Below are 23704 nucleotides of genomic sequence, written 5' to 3'. Positions count from 1 at the left end.
TTTATAATAATTATTAAACACATTATAATCTGTTTATAAAACAGGCATATAAAATCAAAACAATGCAAATGTAACGAAGCCATCATCCACAAATAAACAATTCTATCGAATTATTTTGATTCTAATATACCTACAACAAAAGACTAACCTATAAATACATACATACAACATGACCATTCGTTAAAAATGTGTTTCACACAAAAATTGTACGTGACAGTGAAATATGAATATTGAATATGTATTTTGTTAAAAAGCTTGTTTTATTTTTGCCCAAATTTTAACCTCAAATTGGCCTTTGAATGGAGGTCAATTACTTTGATGTCCTGACTCCAGACCCTTTGAAATAAATTACATGAACCCTTTGCGAAGACCTTTAATAATTTTGACTTGATATCTACTAATTCAAATTTTTGATTGATGATGAATATGTTGTGGGTTTATTTATTGCAAAAGTCGAATTGTACTTTTAATTGCTTTTAAATTTATTGTTTCTAACAATCTTGCTTCTACATTTGGGTTGGATGATCAAAGATTATTTTTACTGATGTTTTTTGCTTAGTAACTAGTATGAAGTTTATTTATGGGTAATATTTTACTATAATATTCTGCATGGTATATCTACATAATATCACAGACTAATAATAATATACTGATAATATATAATGTGAATGTAATGAAAAATTATTTTATTTGTATGTCGATGTACTTAATAGAAAATTAAAAAACATAACCACATACCTATTATGAAAATAATGATGAAAAATTTAAGCATAATTTTCAATAAGAAACAAGTTAAAAGTTGAAAGTATTTTGAAATTAAAAAAATAAAATTTCGATTAACTACCTATAGATAATCTAAAATAGTTCAAATAATATTGTATTTATAAATACTGATCTATATATATCCTATTTTAGACTAACTATACATAAACCTCGAAAAATACTTCGTTATTATAACGAAAATTAAGCTTCAAACCTATTTAAACGAAAATTAATAAAACTTTCCTCAACACACAATAACGTCTTGATTCAAAATTTCGCACCACGCCTTATAAATAAAGAAAATTCAATTTCAGAAATATAATGGAAAGTTAGGGGCGGATAAAATACGTAGGTAAACTTCGCTGGGTTTGCTGTCACGTTAAAATAATTTAAATTTTAGCCCGTTAATTTAAATAAATACTTTTGATTTATGAGCTGCGTGGTAGTTAGATTCTGCTCACTTCGAGAATTTTTTTTCGTTGTTTGTTATATTTGAATTAAAGTACCTACTAAGTATGAACTGATTGAGAAAGCTCTTTCTACAAAAAGACAGATTTTTTACTGTAGAAAGAGTTTTCTTTACAATAATGCAGATTATTCGTGAGGCGTAGTAGTTTTTTAGTTTTTCATCCCACATCGACCAAATCGCTCTAAAGTTTCTGAAAGTTTTTATTTAATATAGTGATGATCTTTTGACCATTAAAAAAAACTATTATCTACTAATATTTATTCAGTTTTTATTGAAATGCCACCTGATTTAAAGTTATAATATAAAAATAGGAATACATATGAGAATAAATTTTCACAAACTTAAAACAGATATCCCTAACATTTCAAGCATTTATAGTTTATACCAAGGTTTGAAATTAATTAAACTGAACATGAATAATTTAGGTACGTACTTAGAATTACTTGTGTTCAATGTAACTTAAGCGTTCTTGAGATCGTGTCGAGTTGTTAGTTGTTACTCGCACATTATAGACATTGTTCAGTTCATATGTTGTATAAATTAAGGTATTTATCATGACAAGTGTTTGTATATTTAGTTATTTACGTACTAGCTGTGCCGCGCTCTTTCACCCGCATTGCTCCGCTCCTGTTGGTCTTAGCGAGATGATATAATTATAGCTTATAGCCTTTCTCGATAAATGGGCTGTCTAACACTGAAAGAATTTTTCAAATCGGACCAGTATTTCCTGAGATTAGCGCGTTCAAACAAACAAACTCTTCAGCTTTATAATATTAGTATAGATATTATATAGTCTGAATGTACCTATTTCATGTATCTCCAATGACAAAATCACAGGTAATATAATACTATACATTATATATAGGTACTTACATGGACAATAACTTCGTTAATTTATCCATGTACTGTACTATAAAAGGTTACTAAATATTATTGCGATTAATTAGTGATACTTAAGTACATGTATAATGTATATATCTAGATTTATCATTTTAAGGTATATATTGTCACATAATCTATACTTATATTATAAAGCTGAAGAGTTTGTTTATTTGTTTGTTTGTTTGAACGCGCTAATCTCAGGAACTACTGGTCCGATTTGAAAAATTATTTCGGTGCTAGAGAGCCCATTTATCGAGGAATGTTATAGGCTATATATCACGTTAGGACCAACAAGAGCGGAGCAATGCGGGTGAAACCGCGCAGCACAGCTAGTACTAGATTAAAATATGTATGTACCTTTTATAATAACTAATAAGAGTAGGTATGTACGATTTAAGGAAATTCGTTTGATATCATTTGATAAACCTTGTTTGTGTTAATTTAAATATTGTTCCCTTTCTGTATAAACTTGAGTGAATTGTTATTGAACCATTGACAAATATTTGATTGTTAGAATATTGACTTTTGATTGGCTATTCACTGGGATGAATTCATTACGATCGGCTTCAATATTTGAAGTATTTTGTACCTACAATATCGTCTATGAGACAGAAAGGAAAATTAAAAAATATCGTCAAGTATTGTGGAATCAATTTTGTTAGTACGTATATAACAATTAGGTTTATTTTTTATGGTAGAAGAGGCAACAATAGATGCAAAGTTCATAACAGATTGTAAGTTATCAACCACTATCGATACTCGAAAGTCTAAAGCTAATATTAAAAGTGCGTCATTTGTTTATTTTTATTTCTATTTGTTACAGGTAAACGGGAAATGATTCTTCAACCAAGGCGCTAAAGGTGAACTAAAGATGGCATTAAATAGCCCGAGCGGCTACCCACCGCTCTCTCCCAAGCCGCTCACACCCAAAAGTCCAAGGCATTTCATATTTCCACAAAAGAGCCCCTCGATAACTTCCAGCACCTCTTCCTCTGGGTATTACACACCCCAATCCGGTTGCAGTTACGACAAGCATGCGCCACCGAAAAGCCCACTCGCGCACGGCCACAGAAGTCCCATGAGTCCACGGCATTTCAATTTCAACCAACAAAAATCTCCCTCCGAACGCTCCAGTCCCTGCAACTTCGACCGAGCCCAAGGCCTCCACTACACAACCTCACTAAAACACCATCGAGGCGAAAAGTCCAGGTCTCCCAAACCTCCACCAGTGCACATTCACACGAACCCTGGATATGTCTCCCCGAACCGAACAAGGAAGCTATACAGTTCCACTTCCACAGTTAGTTCGCCGCGGCTGGTGACGTCACCAAGTATTATATCGAGCCACACTGATGATTCGACTGACGCGATGCCAGGCACACCTTCAGCTATTGTGCACGACGCGGATGATGAAGCAACAACCACGTCATCGAGGGCTTGCCGCAAATCCACATCAGACTTGACTGATTTAACTGATGATACGCCCCAAACCCGGTCGACCAGTATAAGCCGACCATGCTCGCCTATGAGAAGGGGTTCTATGAAAGGAGGCTTAGCATATTTAGCGAGTAGACGAGGTTCTAGAGAATCAACTGTATCAAATTGTGATTCAGTCGAAGATATCGGCCCTCTAAACTTCCAAAACACTATGCGCGGTCGACAACGGCGAACATCAAATTTCCTGGAGTTACCCGGTAAGTTTATCGATTGGAGTACATTTCGAATTTTAGTTAGTGGTTTAATATAGATTTCCACGTCTATGAACATCGTTTAAAGTATGACGTAACTGTTACCAAAATCAAAATGATAAAACTCGTATAAATAATATGCTTAAAGTATTAAATTACGCCCCAGAAAAGCTCATTACGTGCCCATAATAATTGGTAGAATTTTCATTATATCAAATTTAATAAGGTAAATTTGTACAAGGTGTAAACATAATTTTCCTTTGTAATAATCGTCGGTGTTGACATCTGTTGTTACATTTTACGTTATAACAGAATTTCTGTTGTAAAAGGCCTATGGAATAATTAATTTTCGTACTCAGGTTTAAGTTTCGCCTGTAAATTAATATGACGTGGTCGTTACTATGGGTCGTATGCCGGATTTTACGTGGTTCTTAAATTTTAATGCTGGATCTATGGCGTTTTTTGAAAGAGCTTTTGATTGACTATTATAGTCGTAAAGATTATGGTATAATTCTAAGTTATTACCTGTCAGGTGATTCTGTTTTATTATGTGCCTTAATATTTTGTCCGTTACCTTAATTTTTAAATCCTGTAAACGACAAATTCAACAGTAGTATGGAGATATAATTGAATTCAAGGTTACCATAATTTGCACGCCTCATAAGCGAAGCGTTGAGGTGGGTACTACTGTCACTTCGCGCAAAACATCTGATTTTTCAAACTTAAAATGTCTTTATTTATCATACATTGCACTTGTAAGATAATACATACACACACATATTAAGAAAAAACACTATTTTTAACATTCATGATATTTTTGATGTCATTTTTGTTATTTAAACTAGTTAAAAAACAGTTTAAAAAAGTTCTGTCTTGGACGTCCGTGTGTCTGTATGTGCGGATCCTTTTTCTTGTTAACACGATAGCGACCGAAATACTTTACTAATCGAGTCTTTTTTTTTCTCTTACGCTTGAGTATGCTCAGGAATAGAACCCTTTCATTTTTCAGGGTCTGATTCGATGTGGTTTAATTGTTATTAAATAAACAAAAATAATAAATATTTATTAAAAAAAAATTATGAGGCGTGCACTTTTGGATTTTCCAAATTATTTAAGATTACGTTCCTTGTAAATAAGTATTAATTCATATCAATTTTTCACGAGAATAATTAAAACTATAATATAGTCTCATATACATGTAGTACGTAGGTACGTTATATCAAGTCACGCATACTTCTGTATAACTATGATAATTCAATTTCCTTTAATATTGTTCTACAAACGTTCTGTTACATGCCTTTGTTAATAACAATACATCAAAACCCTTGTAGGTAATATAGATCAAGATATATTTTATCTATTGTATTATTACAAACATTGACCATGAGATAAAACTGTATTTAAATTAATAAAAAAAATACGGTTTTAATAAAAAATAACTACCCAACTAGTTACGTCCCTGAAGATTGTCATTTATAAAAAGGTTTTTTATGTTTGACTAATGTACCTGTGTAATGTAATTTATCGAATTTAAAATAAGGTTAATAGCATTTTCTTCTCTGGCAAACATCCATCCTATAATTCGATTGTCAATGCCAATCTAAAACAAGAGAATCCACAATATCAAGTTTACTTATAATTTAAATTAAGATGCTACAAAATTGACTACAAATATTGATGTTGAGGATGGAACCTTTTTTTGAAGTGAAAACTTCTTTAGCGGCGTTGGGTATAAAATCTTAAACTCGCGTCAGGACATGTGGCCTGATCGAAAAAGCGTACCTAAGACGGATTTTTTTTAGCCCTAATATTCCATGCGTAAGACGGATACCATTCCAAAATATCAAACATGCTGAACGTTAATAATCAAGTTTTCACTTCTGCCGGCACTCCCGGAGTGCAACCCGTCTTTTTTTTCCTATAAATAGTACTAAAATTATAACAAGTGTTTTTAAATAAAAGATTTTCGAAAGATATTATTATCACTTATTATTGTTTTGTTCTTATTATAGATAATGAATGAGTACATTGAAACGTGTAGGCAGTATTTCCCTTTGGCAATATAATGTTATTCTTAGAACCTTTGTATTTGTATTAATTTGTGTACAAATTTAGATTATCTTAAAAAAATAGCGTCTTTATAAATTCGGAAAATGTTTACATTCTTCATATAGGTTTTAAAACACGGGAATTTCATGCTAAACTTTTTATATTCGTCTTTAATACCTAATGTAATTATTAGATTGGTTTTTCCTTTTTTGTTAAATTTTGTGTGCAAAATCAAATTTTGTGCAGAAATATTACCTCTTGGTTTCTCTATTTATGTTTCTTAATAATGTATGTATTTATTAAACCTAATTCAAAATTTCAAACTGACCTATAACTCTAATTTCCAACTCTTGCGAGTTCAATACCCTTTCCATTAGTCTTCGAAGCCATAAAATAAGGTTGCATTTTTCCACGGCCTATCTCCCATTAGATCAGCACACAACCCACTATAAGAGGATTACGTTATAAAGGAAAAAACCGACCATATTATGAATTTTTAAAATACTTACTTCGCTTCTTTTGTGCTCTTCTGAATAGACAACCTCTTATATTATCCGGGTTATAATAGAAGCTATTAGATCTATTAATTAGGTTATGGTAGTTAAGCTTTCATTTTTCAAAACCTTGTTTGTAAAAGATTAAAAATTAATTTAAAAATAACACTTTATTTAAACGGAATACTCGTAACTAAAAATAAACAGTATACAACGTTATAATTTTCTCTAAATACATGAGACGGGACAATAATACATTGTATTATAAAAAACACGATTTAACTTCTGTTTTAAATGTATTTTTTTAATATGCCAAGGCCAGTATCTAATCTGTGGCCAATGTAGCAAAGCTGTACTTATAAAATTAACATGTATCTTAACTCAAGCCAATAATTTATTATTAGATACCTATATTTTACGTGAACAATCAAATAAGTACATTTTATAAAAAAAATGTTGAACAAAATGTAGAATAGGTAGCAGCGTAGCACTAACTACTAGTAGAATTGGACCATAATTATAATATGTATTTTAATTGCCTTCTGCCTTAACTTTAATACTGATAATAATTAACGTATTTACAATACTTAATCTATTTCCTTGTTCACAGTAGTAGAACACTCAAGACCGCGCGTGTGTTCGCTGCCAGAGAAGCCATATAACCCTCGTCTCTCCGACGACCTTTATCGGTTGCGGACCTTCTCCATCACGACCAAAGGGGGCGTCGTGAACTGTGGCGACTCCATTTGCAATCGACGGAGTCGGTCTAACACGTCTGTCAATTCTACTAATAGCAGGTAAGTGGGATTATAAATGTCGTACTATCACGGTTCATGAGGTACAGACGGACAGACAGACAGACAGCGAATTCTGAGTATAGGGTGTCGTTCTACCCTTTCGATACGGAACCTTAAAAAGGGGAGAAAAATGACTATTTAAAAAAAACTAAACTGCCTTCAAATGGTCAGAACATAATAAAATTCAAATAGAATCAACGGGAATGCACTAGCTTTCACATAAAGAGAAATCGAATCGTCCTAAGGTAAAAAAAAATAAATACGAATTGAGAACCTCTTCTTTTTTTGAAGTCCGTTGAAAAATTGCATTCAATTTGGCAATGTAGCGATGTCTTCAGACCGAAACGAACCACAACAATCGAAATTATTGCACGCCTCATAAGCGAAGCGTTGAGGTGGGTACTACTGTCACTTCGCGCAAAACATCTGATTTTTCAAACTTAAAATGTCTTTATGTATCATACATTGCACTTGTAAGATAATACATACACACACATATTAAGAAAAAACACTATTTTTAACGTTCATGATATTTTTGATGTCATTTTTGTTATTTAAACTAGTTAAAAAAAACAGTTTAAAAAAGTTCTGTCTTGGACGTCCGTGTGTCTGTATGTGCGGATCCTTTTTCTTGTTAACACGATAGCGACCGAAATACTTTACTAATCGAGTCTTTTTTTTTCTCTTACGCTTGAGTATGCTCAGGAATAGAACCCTTTCATTTTTCAGGGTCTGATTCGATGTGGTTTAATTGTTATTAAATAAACAAAAATAATAATTAATAAATATTTATTAAAAAAAAATGATGAGGCGTGCACTTTTGGATTTTTTTTTTTAATTATATTTAGTTTATTTATATCCATTTTGAGAAAATTATAACGTACATTGTTTCTAAATTAGGTATTCATTCTGATATTACAAGTTCTAGGAGCGCAAAGAACTGAGAAGCTTATTCGCAAGTAAATATTCCTGGATATTTTACCAGTCTAGGGTGCTTAACCCTAAGCACATTATGGAAACTGGACCAGTGTAAAATGTAGGAAAACTTATATATGTAATAATATATGCACAGTTAAAGATTACCTCGTCGAAGATTTTACCATACTCTGTAATACCACAGATTAGATGCCTATTATGTACTAGGTAATACATTGTATTATAGAAATTCTTTTTCTTTTTAATATAATTATTAATTACGAACATGTTATAAAATATTACCATATTATGTATTTTTATTTATTTATTTATTTATTTTATTTTAATTTGGCACACCAACAATAAATACATTTGACAATGATAAAATTAACATTATTAATTAATTAATATTATGTACTTATCAATGAAAGGTGTACACAGCATTTACAATAATAGATAGTTCTCGAAATTATATAGAATTATTTATGAATTTTATTTTAATTAATGTTATCTATAATTAAGTATTTTTACAATTATTATTAATCAAGCAATTAATAATTTTATGTTTGTATTGTGCAAGAGATCCAAAGAATATATCAAGGTCCGGTATAGATGTGACAATTTGATTATATGCTGCGCACATTCGAGGCAATGGTGCTTGACGTACTAAATTAGTTCGACTCACTGGTAGATCAAAGAGATTACTAATCGGTTTTCTGGGTAAACTATACGGGATTCGAAAAGAGATCCCAGAAACAATATCCTCACAGGTAGTTAAACCATTTACACAGTTAAAAAGAAATACCAGGTCGTGTAATTTACGGCGATCTCTTAACGTCATCATTTTAAAATAATGTAAGCGCTCAGTATATGGACATCGATGTGTGATACCTTGGGAGGCAAAAGCCAAATGTCTAGTAAACGATCGCTGAATCGATTCTAAGCGTTGCGAGTGCACGGCGTGATGGGGATTCCACACAACACATGCGAACTCGAGGTGACTCCGTACGAGTGCATTATATAATGCAATTTTTGTGGATGCTTTAAAGGATGTTGCATTTCTTTTAATAAACCCAGTCATCCTTGCAGCTTTCTTAATTATTGTATCAAGATGAGATGTAAGTTTGAGTTTACTATCCAAGGTTACACCCAGGTCGACAATTTCATACTGGTGAAGGAGAGGAGCATTGTCGATACTGTATGTCGAATTAAATGGCACTTTTTTCCTTGTAAATCGAATGAATGAGCACTTATTAGAGTTGATTATCATATTATTTTTTTTACACCACTGACCTATATTACCTAAATCATTCTGGATAGCAGCTACATCCGCCAAACTGTTAACAGTTTTGTAAATTTTTAAGTCATCAGCGAAAAGTGCGTAATTGCAATGTTTGATAGAATCACAGATATCATTGATGTAAGCAACGAACAGAAGTGGACCCAAATGTGATCCCTGGGGAACACCAGATGTAGCAGTAAACACTTTAGATTTGAAACCTTTTACAACAACTTCTTGACTCCTTTTATCCAAGTAAGATGCAATCCATTGTAAAATAGGACCCGATATACCATAGTTTTTTAATTTTGCGAGTAAAGTCAGATGATCCACCTTGTCAAATGCGCTACTGAAGTCTGTGTAGACTACGTCCATTTGGTTACCGATGTCCATCACAGGCGTCAGGTCAGACAAAAACTTAACAAGGTTAGTTTGCACTGAGTGACCCTTCCTAAAGCCATGTTGATGTGGAGTTATAAATTTATCTAAATATCGAGTCAAAACTGGACAGATCAGCGATTCAAACACCTTCGATAATGAAGATAAGATAGTTATAGGCCTGTAATTATTGACTGCACCTAGGTCACCCTTCTTGTGTACGGGCACAATTGTAGAGGTTTTCCAATATTCAGGAAATATACCTTGTTTTAGTGACTCATTAATTATTATAGCGAGAGGGGAGGCAATTGCGACAGCAGCGCGCTTAAGAAATACAGGAGGAATTCGATCCGGACCAGCACCTTTATTTATATCAAGTTGTTTCAACTTGAGAAGAACCTCTTTTTTTGAAACAATAACCCTTGCACAAGAATCCCAAGCAGCTTCGCTGTTCTGAACACAAATAGTTGATAAGGGTTCAGAATATATAGAAGAAAAATGCAATGCAAAAAGATTAGCTATATCAGGGCCGTTGGTCGCGATTTTGTCATTTAGGCACACAACAGAAGGTATGGAAGATGTCTGATTGTTGCGTTTACTATTTATAAACTTCCAGAAAGCTTTACTATCCTTCGAGATTGCATTTTCGATCTTTAACTTATAATTTTGATGACACAGTGTAATTAATTTATGGGAACGTTCTCGTAATAAATTAAATTCAAACAAATCGCGTGGATTTTTATATTTCTTATACTTGAGCCTCATTTTTTCCTTGTCTTTGATAACGTGAATTAGGGCAGACGTAAACCAGGGAGGGTATTTACTTTTCTTCATTTTACTCTTAGGCACATGGTTATCAATTACACTACGCATAATGTCGTAAAATGCCTCTAACTTATCATTAATATCAACGAGGTTAGCGAATTTGGAGCACCAATCAATATTCTCCAGTTCCCGCACAATACAATCATAATCGGCTTTAAAAAAGTTATAGCTGACGTAGTCATCACATCTTAGTGTGGAAGGTGCTTCAGATACCAGACTCAGAAATAAACACGGATGATGGGGATCAGGTTTGGTCAATATATCAATCGCAGTAGATACCTTAAAACGAGGAATATTGGTTAGGGCTAAATCTAATATTTTTCCATTTTGATTTGTAATATTGTTTATTTGCTCAAGGTTATTTAAGTTGATAAAATCAACCAAAGCACACTCCACACGACCGTGACATGCAATAGGAACCATTCCACAAGTACCGCCTTGACCATAAGCCCATTCTAAGTTTCCTAAGTTAAAATCACCTAGTATTATTACATTTTCCATATGTTCCAGTACATTATTAGCATTATAAATAAATTTGTCAAGGGCATTGTAGTTGGTTGGAGGTGGAAGATAAATAGCACAAATAGGTATGTTTTTTGTCACACCGTTAATAACACAAGTAATGTTCACCCAAAGATCCTCATATTCACTTTCATATTTAAATAATCTAGAAGATTGTAATTTCCGAGCTACTGCTATTAGGACGCCACCCCCATCCAACTTAGTTTTTTTGTTACAAATACGGTCTCTACGATAAACAATATAACGGGAATCGAATATTTCACTGCTAGAAATGCCACAATTAAGCCACGTTTCACTTAAGACAATAACATCGTATGAGTTTAACAGAATATTCTTGTATAGGTCATTAGTTTTAGTTCTCAATCCTCTAACATTTTGATAATATAAGGTAATCATTATTATAAATTTAAATAAGAACCGCAACATTCACTGGGGATATAGAAAAGGAGACTATGTCATCAGTTTTATACTGTCTAAACATCGGATTTGTAATGCTTGACTAGTTTCGTTTTTACGCACATATATTTTGCCGTTCCGAACCCAAACAAATTGGTATCTCGCTTCTTTTGCTTTAATTCTAGCAGATGCATGGAGAATTTTGTTGGCTGGGGTTAAATGTTCTGCAACATAAACTGGTTTTTTAATTCCACCAATTCCCAGGTTGTGTGAGCTTAATTTATCTTCTGGGTTACATTTGTTGTATTTTTGTACCGCCGCCAGCAGAATATCGCGATGGCGAGGACTTCGCAATTTAGCAACAACAGCACGGGGTCGACTATCATCTTTGTTGATTTTAGCCACACGAGTTACATGCATTATATCACCGTCTATGATATCTGCATTTACTACTTTTGCAAGATTAGTAAGACAATTAATTAAGTTTTCACTGCGATTTTCGGGTAAGCCATTAATCTCTACATTGCTATCCCGTTGATGCTGTTCCGCATAGGCTAGTCGACTAGAAAGATCTCTTACAGTGCTTAATAAAGTAGCATTTTCCTTAGTTAATTTATCAACAACAGTATCATGTTCTTGCAGTTTATTTTTAAGTGCCTCATATTGGTCATTTAAGAAGGTTAAAGAGTCATGAAAGTCTGATATTTGTTTCGTAATGCCACTTAATTTGTCACATACTGCTTTAGCAACGGCGTTTTGTATTTCATCGACGATGTCAATCTTAAAAGTATTCAGAATCTCACGCAAACTGGCCTCAGTTACAGGTAAGTCATTGCAAGCAATAGTTCCTGACCGTTTAGGAGCACTTATTTTTATCCTTTGGGTGACATTATCCATTTGTTCCGTTGTTGAACCAAGGTCCTCACAAGGTTTAGTGCAGTTTCGAATTGGCGTATTGGTGTTATCCAGTTTGGGTCGCTGGCTTAGACATGCTGGACATTTCCAAGAAGACTTCTTTTCAGGTAACATGGCATAAAATCTCTTATCGTTGGTTCCAGCGCACTGTAAATCATACGCTAAAGAACATAGAGAGCATCTTAGGAAATGAGAACCTTTGATTAGGTTTCGACATCCACTACAAACATTCGACATAGTGTGTAAGTTAATCTTATTTTCCTTTTTTCTTTCCAAATGTCTAGGTCCTTACTTTTTCTTAATAGTTCCTTACAGTACTATTTATAAATGCAAAAAAAAAAAAAAAATCCTCAAAAAAAAAACATATTTTTTTTTATAAATGTTCTGTGATGATTTGAACTGGCATCTAACGATTCTTCGAGTAAGGGTGTCGATCGACACAGCTACGGACACTGGTACTGCTAACGTTGAAATTTATATTCTAATTGTTCGATATAGTCTTTAATAAAAATAGTTCTTAGCAACGACGTAATATTTTCGTTTTACCCTCGTGTATGCTTGTTTTTTTTTTTCCGGTAAAAAATTATTCACAGTTATTTATAAATGATGTAAAACACTTGTGAATTCACAGTTCAAGATCATAAATAATAAATATCCGTTTATATTGCTTACACAGCACCACGAACCAAGTTGTATTGTTATATTGCACAAAGTTAAGTGATCTGTTTGTGTGTTGATAGTTTATGACTTACGTAAGTGTCTATTTTATTAATTACCACTTTTTTCACTGATATAACTTTTGCACTTATTCACCACCAACTATACGAACATAATTTACTATAGAAATTAGAAAACATTGAGATTTTCTATTTTAAACAATTAAAGTATACGGAGAACTATAACAGAGGTAGGTACTTAGGCAACACAACAATCTTAATCTTAAAAATGTAACTATTTTATGTGAACTGTTTCAATTATTTAATACGAATAACCACACCTTTCATAAAACTAAATTGAGTATGAACAATTTCTTCATTTATTTGTGACGTGGGCATTATTTGCGATTCTTAACAATAATGCCTTCAAAATGACAGCAAATGTATAAATCAGATAATAGTGAGTGATTGTGTTGTATCGTGACCTTAACATGATGTCTTAGCAGTATTTTTTCCAGTGTGAGAAAGTGATGGCGCTAGACGATCTGTATGGCGCTGTCCTTTTTCCACACTGGTAATAATACTGCTTTAAGTCTTAAGACATTATAGTACGATTGACCTACATTGTAGTCGATTCCTTAACAAATGCGTGATGTAAGATAAAGCTGACCCTAATGTTAGATACATGTGAATACATGAAAATTACCCTGCATTCATGTAAATACAATAATAGATAAAAACAAAAATCAATACAAGCAGTGCTGTTATGAAAAATAGTTAAACAAGTGAACAATAATAAGAAAACTTGACGAAATTATGTGTGCAGTACAGTTAATTACAGTTTTAAGTTGAATAGAAAATGCTGTTGTAAACAAACGCATAACTGAAGAACTATTTGCACTGATGCCACCTGCAGAGTTCCATCACCGCACTGCTCGGCACTAACAAAAATATCATCGTCACCATCTTGATGCATGGCGTTCGACAACTGTGCGTTTTGCACGGCATTTCATTTGGTTATTTGTTTCGATTCTATAATCACAGGGAAACACAGATAACACAGATATGAATGTTAAATTTATATCAACCCTTCACTCTGTTAACATTCGTTAATGAACGGAAATATTTGGTTGCAAGGAAGCATTGTTATGGTAACATTTATTTAATTTTAATATCTTTTTTTTTAACTTTTATGTACACATGAATATATTAAGTATATTGATACGCTTCTCATTATAGATATTATAGGTACACAAAGCTTGTTGGAGGACCCATTTTCTAGAAATAAATATTTATTCATTATAAAAATTACTCTTGTGTATTACGCATTTGTTTAGTCTCATGAATTAAAATACTATTATGTTTTTGAAGATGTTTTCAACAATAAATAAAACATAGTACTGACCATTGGGTTCAGGTTAATGACCCTAATGCGGCAGACAGTGGCGGTTCGATCACCACGGGCCACGGCTGAAAAAAGATGTTACATAAAAAGATTTTTCTAGAAAAACTTGCCATTTTCGTATATGTATGTGATAATATTTATGTTTATCGACTTAGGTTCATGTGGGATTTAATAGATGGTTGTATAAGAAAATATATGAAATATTCTAAGGAAATATTAATTAATTGTGTTTGCTAAAATATGATTCACCAACAAATTCAAAGGAAAGTGATCTGATTGAACTGATTTATTTTTTCTTCATCTGTTTATTTTTCGATGCCGGCATTTGATTGGAAATATTTTTTTCCTTATTGTATTTTGAATCCTCGAACTGGCCAAAAAGAAATGGCATAAAAAAATAAAAGCAAACAATGTTCCAAATTTAAATAAAGCGCGGGATGTGTAAACTCATTTTTTGTGCAAATACTTAACAAAATCAAGAAAATAAATATTTGGTAAGTCTTATTAAATATAATTTACTTTTACTTATATTCTTAACAAAATTATGTAACGATTATTATTATTTGTTCAGTTATGTATGAAGCAGATAACAATACCTTTCTCATGTAACAATGTTAAATTGGAATCAAACGAACCCTTTCATCCTTTATTACATAAAGTTTATTGAATATTCTGTTATTTGTCATGTCATCAGCAAAATGATAAACAATTTTAATGTTTTTGTATTATCAATATGTTTCATTTACTTGTATTAATTAACGTTCGTAAAATAATTGAGAATTAACCAATGGTATTAACTCGTTATTTTGATAATGTGTAATTGCAAAAATGAGATTTACGTCGATATTAATTTATAATTGGAATGGTATTTTCACTCTAACTGAACACCTTTAACCTTTAGTTACATAATTTGCTTGTTTTTACAATATTTTCATGAAATGAATGGTAAAAGATTTAAGTATTAAGTTTTTCATATTATAAGCAAATAGTAAGGCGCTATTCTAAGTGTAATAAGGATCACAATAGATACGATGTAAAGCAGTGATAAGAATCAATACGTTTGTCATATTTTATCAAATAGGTAAATAATTCCTAAGTTTTTATGGTGTAAATCTATTAACAAGATTACCATAGTATAATAAACTAGCTGTGCCCCGCGGTTTTACCCGCAATGCTCCGTTTTTGTTGGTATTAGCGTGATTTCTCGATAAAAGAGCTATCTAACACCGAAAGAATTTTTCAAATCGGAGTAGTAGTTCCTGAGATTAGCGCGTTCAAATAAACAAACAAAAAAACTCTTCAGGTAGTTACGGCCCTGCCTTCATACGAAACTGATGAATACGCCGTTCGCACGGGAATAGAATGTTGGTCCGATTTCCCTTAGTTAGCATCCAAGCTTACGTCTTTATAATTATTAAAATGTAAAAATTCATTCTTTGACTCCGGTCTGCATCGTGCAGACATGGGTGTAAAGTCTCACTTTAGTCATTAAATGTAGTTTCTAAGTATATCTGAGTTTCGTTTTGGGGCCTCCGGCTGCGGGAAATGTAAATAGGTTTATAATATTAGTATAGATATAAATATTAAATTTATATTATGTTTCTGAAATGTTATGTAGCTTATAATGTACTAGGTTTCCGCCCGCGGCTTCGCCCGCGCAGTCAAAGAAAAACCCGCATAATTCCCGTTCCCGCTGGATTTTCGGGATTGCATCATTTTCCCGGGATAAAAAGTAGCCTATGTCCTTTCTCGGGTATCAAAATATCTCTATACCAAATTTCATGAAAATTTTCAGACAGACAGACAGAGTTACTTTCGCATTTATAATATTAGTATGGATTACGATTAATTAGGCATGCTACCATGTTAATGTCAAGTTAATGACATGCAATTCAATCAAGACCCTACATGTATACATACATACTATAATGAGTACACGTGTGGAGTAAGTGATAACTGATAAGTATGGGTATTTTTCATACTGTCCTCGCATTATAAACATGAACTAAAGCTATGTATCAAATCTGTATCATGGAAAAATAACTGAGCTCTTATTTCTACGTACACAGATGTATGAATAATGCATCTGCCCCTTACCCCACTAGGGGACACGGGACTTCACTTCACTTATTTCTACGTAGTTATGTACGAATTTTGCTCGAATTGTTTATTACGCCTGTAGTTTGGGGCCATTATACTCACCTAATGACTGTATTAACTATAAATAAATATAAGAAAACATACCCATATTTATGATTTGATCAATAACATCCTTACTAATTTTATGTACCTATGCGAAAGTGTGTGTGTTTGTCTTTCTTTCACGTCGTAACGGAGCGATTTTATTGTGATTCCTTGACTAGAGATAGTTATTGAAGAGCCTAGCCTAGTACTTTTTAGGTTTTACAATATTTTGTAGATTTTTACCTACACTTTAAACCGACTTAATAAAGTTATAGGTTCTGAATACGTAGCGTTTTTTATGTATATATAATATTTTTATATATTTTGTCTGCAGAGCATCAGACCGGTCACCCTTCGATGGTTCTTGCTGTTCTGGCTATCGGCCCGTCGACTCCGGCAGCCTCACCACACCTGATGATGATGAAATGGATCCGGTGAGATGTTTTTTTTTTTTATTAATAGAACAACAGAAATATAATGACGTTCCAATAAAACTGGTATGTAACGAGGTGTGTGTGTTTAAATGATGATTCTTAAAGAAAATACAAAAAGAAAAAAATGTACCGTAGTAGCTGCTAAAAGGGTAATTTGGCTTAAAAAATTTATAGATTAAAGAGGGTATTTTACGCACGACGCATGAAAATTATTATTTGCTTATATTTGTAGGATAAAATAATATACTTTTAATTTGACAATTGAATAATTTTGTAAACTAACCTATATACACTTAAATATATGACCTAAGAAGTCAAATACTCGTTGTAGATCAATCTGACTACCACGAGTTTAATTGTTTTAATGCTCTGCAAGAAATTTTAACCAATATTGTATTAAATATGAAACCTACATCTATTCTATCATAATAAAGAAATTGTTGTAAAATGTCACGATTATATATTTTTTTACACATTTTCTCTATGAAAAAAACCCATTATTCAGAAATTAGACATAAATATGCAGTTGAGTCACATATTTTTTTGTATTTTAACCATATATATTTTCCTCAGATACCAAAATATCGGGTAGTATTACTGGGCGACGCTGGTGTTGGAAAAACTGCTCTTGTGTCCCAGTTTATGACGTCAGAATACATGAATACATACGACGCGAGTTTGGGTAAGGACTTTAATCATTTTTTCATATAAATCTATTAAAATATAGCGTAGTAGCTGCTTTAAGGGTTTAGGGATTTACTTTTATACGGAAGGGATTTTACGCATGACGCATGTTAATTATTTGCTTATATTTGTAGGATAAAATATGAGGTACTTTTAATTTGACATTTGAAATTATTTTGCAATTTTATTAACTAAGCTGTAGGTATACTAATATTGCTTAAGAAGTCAAATACTCGTGGTAGATTCAATCTGCGATATAATAATATACCTACCTTAAATAAGCAGTACCTACCTCAAATCTCATATTAACAAATATCATAATCACTCTTATACGTCGATTTTTAGCGCCAAAAAATAGTTTTACAGCAATTATATGTATAAAATATGATGCCATTATGTCCTAAAGAGACACAAGAATATTTCTTATTCAAACAAAGTTACTTTAAAAGTGAGAAAGTGGCTCTAAAGCCTTAACTTTAAGCTTTAGGATTTTTCTCACTTACCACGGTGTCACTAATTAAATTTTTTACGTTTTATTTACTATAATATATTAAATCTTCCAACGAGTTCTAACTTTTGTACTAATTATCATCGCCCTGAACAAATACATGGATTATTTCAATTACATAATATATAACTATACACATCTCATACGCAGTGTACATTTCATTCACACGCTAATAGTTTATTCATTACAAAATGTACACAAGCTCTTGGTCTAATCAAAGCTATTCCACGCCATTTACTCCCGAACTAATGGTAGTGACGACATTATCGTGTTCAATATGACATTAGATATAGACCCAGCCAGATGTCAGACGTGCCACGGCGGTTTTATTTACTATAATATATTGACTCTTCCAACGATTTCTAACTTTTGTATTAATTATCATCGCCCTAAACAAATACATGGATTATTTCAATTACACAATATATAACTTTACACATCTCATACGCAGTGTACATTTCATTCATACACTAATAGTGTATGTAGTACAAAATGTACACAAGCTCTTGGTCTAATCAAAGCTATTCCACGCCATTTACTCCCGAACTAATGGTAGTGACGACATTATCGTGTTCAATATGACATTAGATATAGACCCAGCCAGATGTCAGACGTGCCACGGCGGATGTGTGTCGGATGCAAGCAATTCTGTTATAGTGTAAGAGCTGTAAATCAATTATACAATATAAACTCAATTACATTATTTCTATTGAAATGGAAATATGATTCGTTGAATTCGTGGTTGTCTATGAAGTTGATTATTTACAATTCATTTATTATAACATCAACATACTTTATGCAGATTCTCCTTACATAACTTAGCTAGAAAACACAACACAAATAAACAAAAAAGAGGACATTTCATATTTAATTTTTAATTTTTTTAGACGCAGGTAACTCAACTTGATCGTAATACTAATGAATAGCAAATTGTAAGTACTTAAAAACGAATAAGAAACCATATTAAGTGAAACAGTAGGTACAAGGAAATCCCTCACAAACATTTATAAATCCTGTTAATATCTACTTTTATATCTACCAATAGAAAAAATTACGAGAAGTTATCCGATTGTTTCAACTCTACAAGTAACTTACTAAAGTCGTGCCAAAACATGGTAGTTCATTATATTGTTTTAGTGTTTCCCGAGTCTATTGATGATTATCTTCGTGTAACCGACCGGAAATATATTAGGAACTTGTCTTAATGCGACCTTGTACTACGTATTTCAGAGTCTCAACTTTTGCTTTATAAGCTCTGATACTGTTATAATTACGTTTTATAATGATAGAGCTCTATAATTGTGGCGTATGGGCAATTGTGGCGTATGGCATTTGGCATTTGGCGTATGGCAGTACATTTAGGGCGATAATTGCTAAATAATATATATCTAGTATGTATGTAAAAATGTTATGGGCCCTTAGTTGCATGAAATAAAAAAAAGTAATGACCTACTACATTTTTTTTATTTCATGCAACTTCTTCCAAATTCGTAGGAGATTCATGTTGTGTTTTTATTTCTGCAAATAGCACTTTAAGACACATTTGTTGAAAGGAGAGATTAATATAAAGACTGATAATGTATCCATAATTTAATTTACCCTGTAAAGTAATAATATATCGATTATTTATAGAATAATATATTATTATAATTTGTTATTGTCATGATGATGATGGGCTTAAACGAAACTAAGCTGTCATCAATTTGTAGCCCACGCACACCTACACTTTCGTTAATAATTAACACAGTACTATTAAAACCTTCAATACCTATTTAAATACCTAGTTCAGATTGTTTGAAGAATCACTCAATTCACTTGTTTCACTTTTATTTAGTAAGAAAAAAATTGTGTCTCTTTATAAATTCTTAACTATAAAATAGTATAAAATGCAGTTCTATCAAGGGGTAATAACACAGTATAAATTATATGTAAAATGGTAAATAGTTATTTAAAATAACGATTTAATAAGCAAGTAATAACAGATTACCGTAGGAAAGGAAGGCGCGCTTAAAGATTTTCCCAGAAAATTTGTAGAGAACACGAAACTAAATGATCTTGTTAGGAGCAGAGAACTTTCCAGTTTTACAAGTACTTGACGAGCACGGAGCATACTAACTCGTATTTTATATGGAAACTGCGAATAAAATTGTTTATTTGTAGCAATGTAACAATATGTTTCCACTAACATAGTGTGATATGAATATGTAGGTTTTTATACTTATGTTATATGAAAAAATATCCAGCAAATGACATTTTTATTTTTATAATGGGTGATGAGCTACGAGACACAATTTGAATAAAGAAAATTGTATATTGTAGTAATAGAAGTCGGAGTGCGAGCGTTTAGTTTACACAGTTATTTAGAGACATATGAACAAAGTCGATTTACTTTATAAATGTTTTAAAATGGATTTTGGTTATTTAGTTAGGTTTATTTGCTTAATGAATATTCGTATAAGTTAGTTATATTCCTAATGATATGGTAGCATCAGATAGTTATAGCGAAATTAGAAACTAACATTTATAACTACATGAATCCTTAATACATTACATACTGTGTTTAACAACATGTCCAATTTCGTAAGTTACAGAGAGAGCTTGTTCATTTAAAAGAGCAAAACTCAGGAACTACTGGTTCAAATTAAAAAGATATCATGGAAAAAATATTGAGGAAGACTGTTTTTACTTTTTAGTTCTCGATAATATCACGACGCAGCGCAGCGCGAAAAATTGTCGATAAATGTTACAAAAATAATAATAAAAAATCCTTTTGCGTTTTATGTTGCCCTGGGTCATTTTCTACTTAATTTAGGTACACGTTCGAAAGTTCACAGTATTCATAATTCTAAAATTACACTCAAAATGTGCGGGTTGTCGCCAGGTGGGGTCGTTGAAAATTTAATCATTCATTACGAGACCTAAGGGCGCTCGTCTTTTCTTAATAAATTATTTAACAAACGCATTGTTTTATAAGACAAAGATTGATGATAATACACCGGCGATGCTAAGCGATAAAAAGTGCTTGGAAATAATCATTGTGGACACTTGATTAAAGACCCTTTTGAGTATTGAGGTAAAAACAATGATAATACGATAATGAGGGGTAAAAACAAATGGTATTCTAGTAGAATATCCTATCCTAAATTATATAATAATATTGTAAATGCGAAAGTTTGCGAGGATGGATGTATGTGTATGTATGTCTGTTTGTTGCTCTTTCACACAAATACTACTGAACCGATTACAATGAAATTTAGCACACATATAGAGGGTAACTTGGATTAACACACATGATAGGTTTTATCCCAGTAATCCCACGGGAACGAGAACTATGCGAGTTTTTATTTGAAAACACGGGTGAAGCCGCGGGCAGAATGCTAGTAAACTGTATGAAAAGTTTGTAGACGACATTTATTTTACGTGGGTATATTGGCAAACAAAGTTTTTCTATTACACGTACAGGTTAGGGACAACACCCCACATATCTTTAGGATTAGAAGTTTGAAGTTTATACAAGTACTGAGTGAGACCCCACTTTAGCTTAGAGCATATTTTTATACATAAAGAAGTTAGTTTCAAAGTATTACAAATATTTACGACATTCCAACATAAAAGTGGAATTAATTGAACATACACTTAAGAACTAGCTGTGTCCCGTGGTTTTCCCTCATTGCTCTGCTCCTATTGGACTTTATATATATAAAGCTAAAGCCATTCAAAATAAATCAATCAATTCTAACACTGAAATAATTCTTCAAATTGAACGCGTAATTCTTGATATGAGCGCATGCAAGCAAGCAAATTAAAAAACTCTTCGGTTACAAAATTAGTATAGATTAAAAATAATTTAGTTAGACAGTAAATTTTTGTCATAACTAACTCGGTGCGCTTAAACAAATGAAAAGTAGACCTAAATGTGGTAAATAACATTGTAGAAATACTAAATATTTTGATTGTTTAGTATTGAAAATCTGTTTTATGTGAACTAGTAAATTTAAACAATGTGCGACATTTACTACTGTGTTGTTTCATGTGATTTTAAAGACGGTTTCATTTGAATTATAATTTATGAGTCTGTGTTAAATTACGTTTGCTACGCGCGAACATTATTGTATGAAGAATATTGGTTTTATTATTAAAGCAGTTTTATAAAGACGAATTAAATTGGACATTTAAGATTCTTTAGAAAAGACTGTTAATTAAAGGCCATTGTTTTGATAAAATCACAATAGACGCTTAATTTAAAAAAAGGAATATTTTACAGTACATAAATGATTTGTAAAATATATAATGAACGTGGAACTTTTCTGTACGTTAGAAAAACTCGCTAGTCTTGGAACTAATCTCGAAATGTCTTCCCGTGAGCTGTTCTAGACTAGACTTTCAAGTATTCAATTTCCTAGATAACTTTTTTCTAAACTTACTAGAAAATACGAATTCTATTTAAAATCACATCCTCTGCTAGAAAACTTGAATGTAAATATTTGGAGGAATTGGACGTTGTGTTTTGTGATATTTAACTAAAGTACAAACCAGTATTGTAAACGTGAAATATGATTCAGCTCTAGATTCAGTGTCGTATATGGGATTATTTTCACAAAAAACATATACGTATAGGTACGCATAACATATATACATAATACTAGCGGTCCGCCCCGGCTTTGCCCGTGGTACCTACATGTTTAAACTATCCTATCTCTCAAGTTGGATCGAACTGCACATGGTGGTCGAATTTTATTATAATCGGTTAAGTGGTTTAGGAGTCCAGTGAGGACAAACATTGTGACACGATATTTATATATATTACAAGATAATATATTTTTTTTAAAAGACTGTAACCGTAATGCATAGTTAGTTTCATTAACTTTTTGCTTTCTATCATAAACACGTTAAACCCTACAAGCAAAAGGTCTTGTATTCTATTCTTGACTTGAAAAGAAATCTGTCTAAAAGGACAAAACAATACATATCAATCCTATCGTATTTGCTAAAGTTATCAATCAATTAAAATGCATCTAATTCTAGCCCATACCCCACACGAAGTTAACAACACTAATATTGATATGTTTTGAATTAATGTGCAACTAAAACTAAAATTGCCCGCATATTTTCAGGAGCCATTACGTTAGTTTCTAGTTTATTTATGACTCAATTTTATAGCACTGTCTAGAGTCTAGACAGTTGCTTAAATAGTATTGCTATAACAAAATAATGGTAGGTAATTGGGCGGTTTCTTTGATATTTTTTTTTGTTGTGAGATCGTTGTAATGAAGCCCCGAAGTAAAAGTTATTCCACTTCTCTTTAAAAATTATTTAGAGCTGATAATTGTTTTAGAGTACAGGTAAGAGCTGTAAGATGAATTAGGTCATTATAAGTTTTAGGTAACTGGAATATGTTAAAATGTCCAATATTTATGATTTCAAATCTTTGAATGTCTACATGCCTCAATATGAAGTTGAAA

At 32.1% G+C, this 23704-nt stretch overlaps 1 protein-coding gene across 2 annotated transcripts in view; it reads left to right on the top strand.

Annotated features, from left to right (window-relative positions):
- Positions 1–2974: 2974 nt before the first annotated feature.
- Positions 2975–23704, top strand: part of LOC149897548 (uncharacterized) — a 53547-nt gene continuing 32817 nt past the window's right edge. For both annotated transcript variants that reach the window (XM_090116109.1, XM_090116110.1), the window contains exons 1-4: positions 2975–3807; positions 6955–7141; positions 16951–17050; positions 17624–17732. In XM_090116109.1, coding sequence (XP_089972235.1) covers positions 2985–3807; positions 6955–7141; positions 16951–17050; positions 17624–17732 — 1219 coding nt within the window. In that variant the 5' untranslated portion in view covers positions 2975–2984. The remainder of the gene's footprint in view (positions 3808–6954; positions 7142–16950; positions 17051–17623; positions 17733–23704) is intronic.

Source organism: Colias eurytheme, chromosome 25, assembly GCF_061535395.1.
Source record: "Colias eurytheme isolate Ceu_HAF_F1 chromosome 25, ilColEury1 Martin Lab GWU primary, whole genome shotgun sequence".
NCBI lineage: Eukaryota > Metazoa > Arthropoda > Insecta > Lepidoptera > Pieridae > Colias > Colias eurytheme.
Note: the sequence above shows the minus strand (reverse complement) of the source record. Positions and strands in the feature narration are given on the sequence as shown.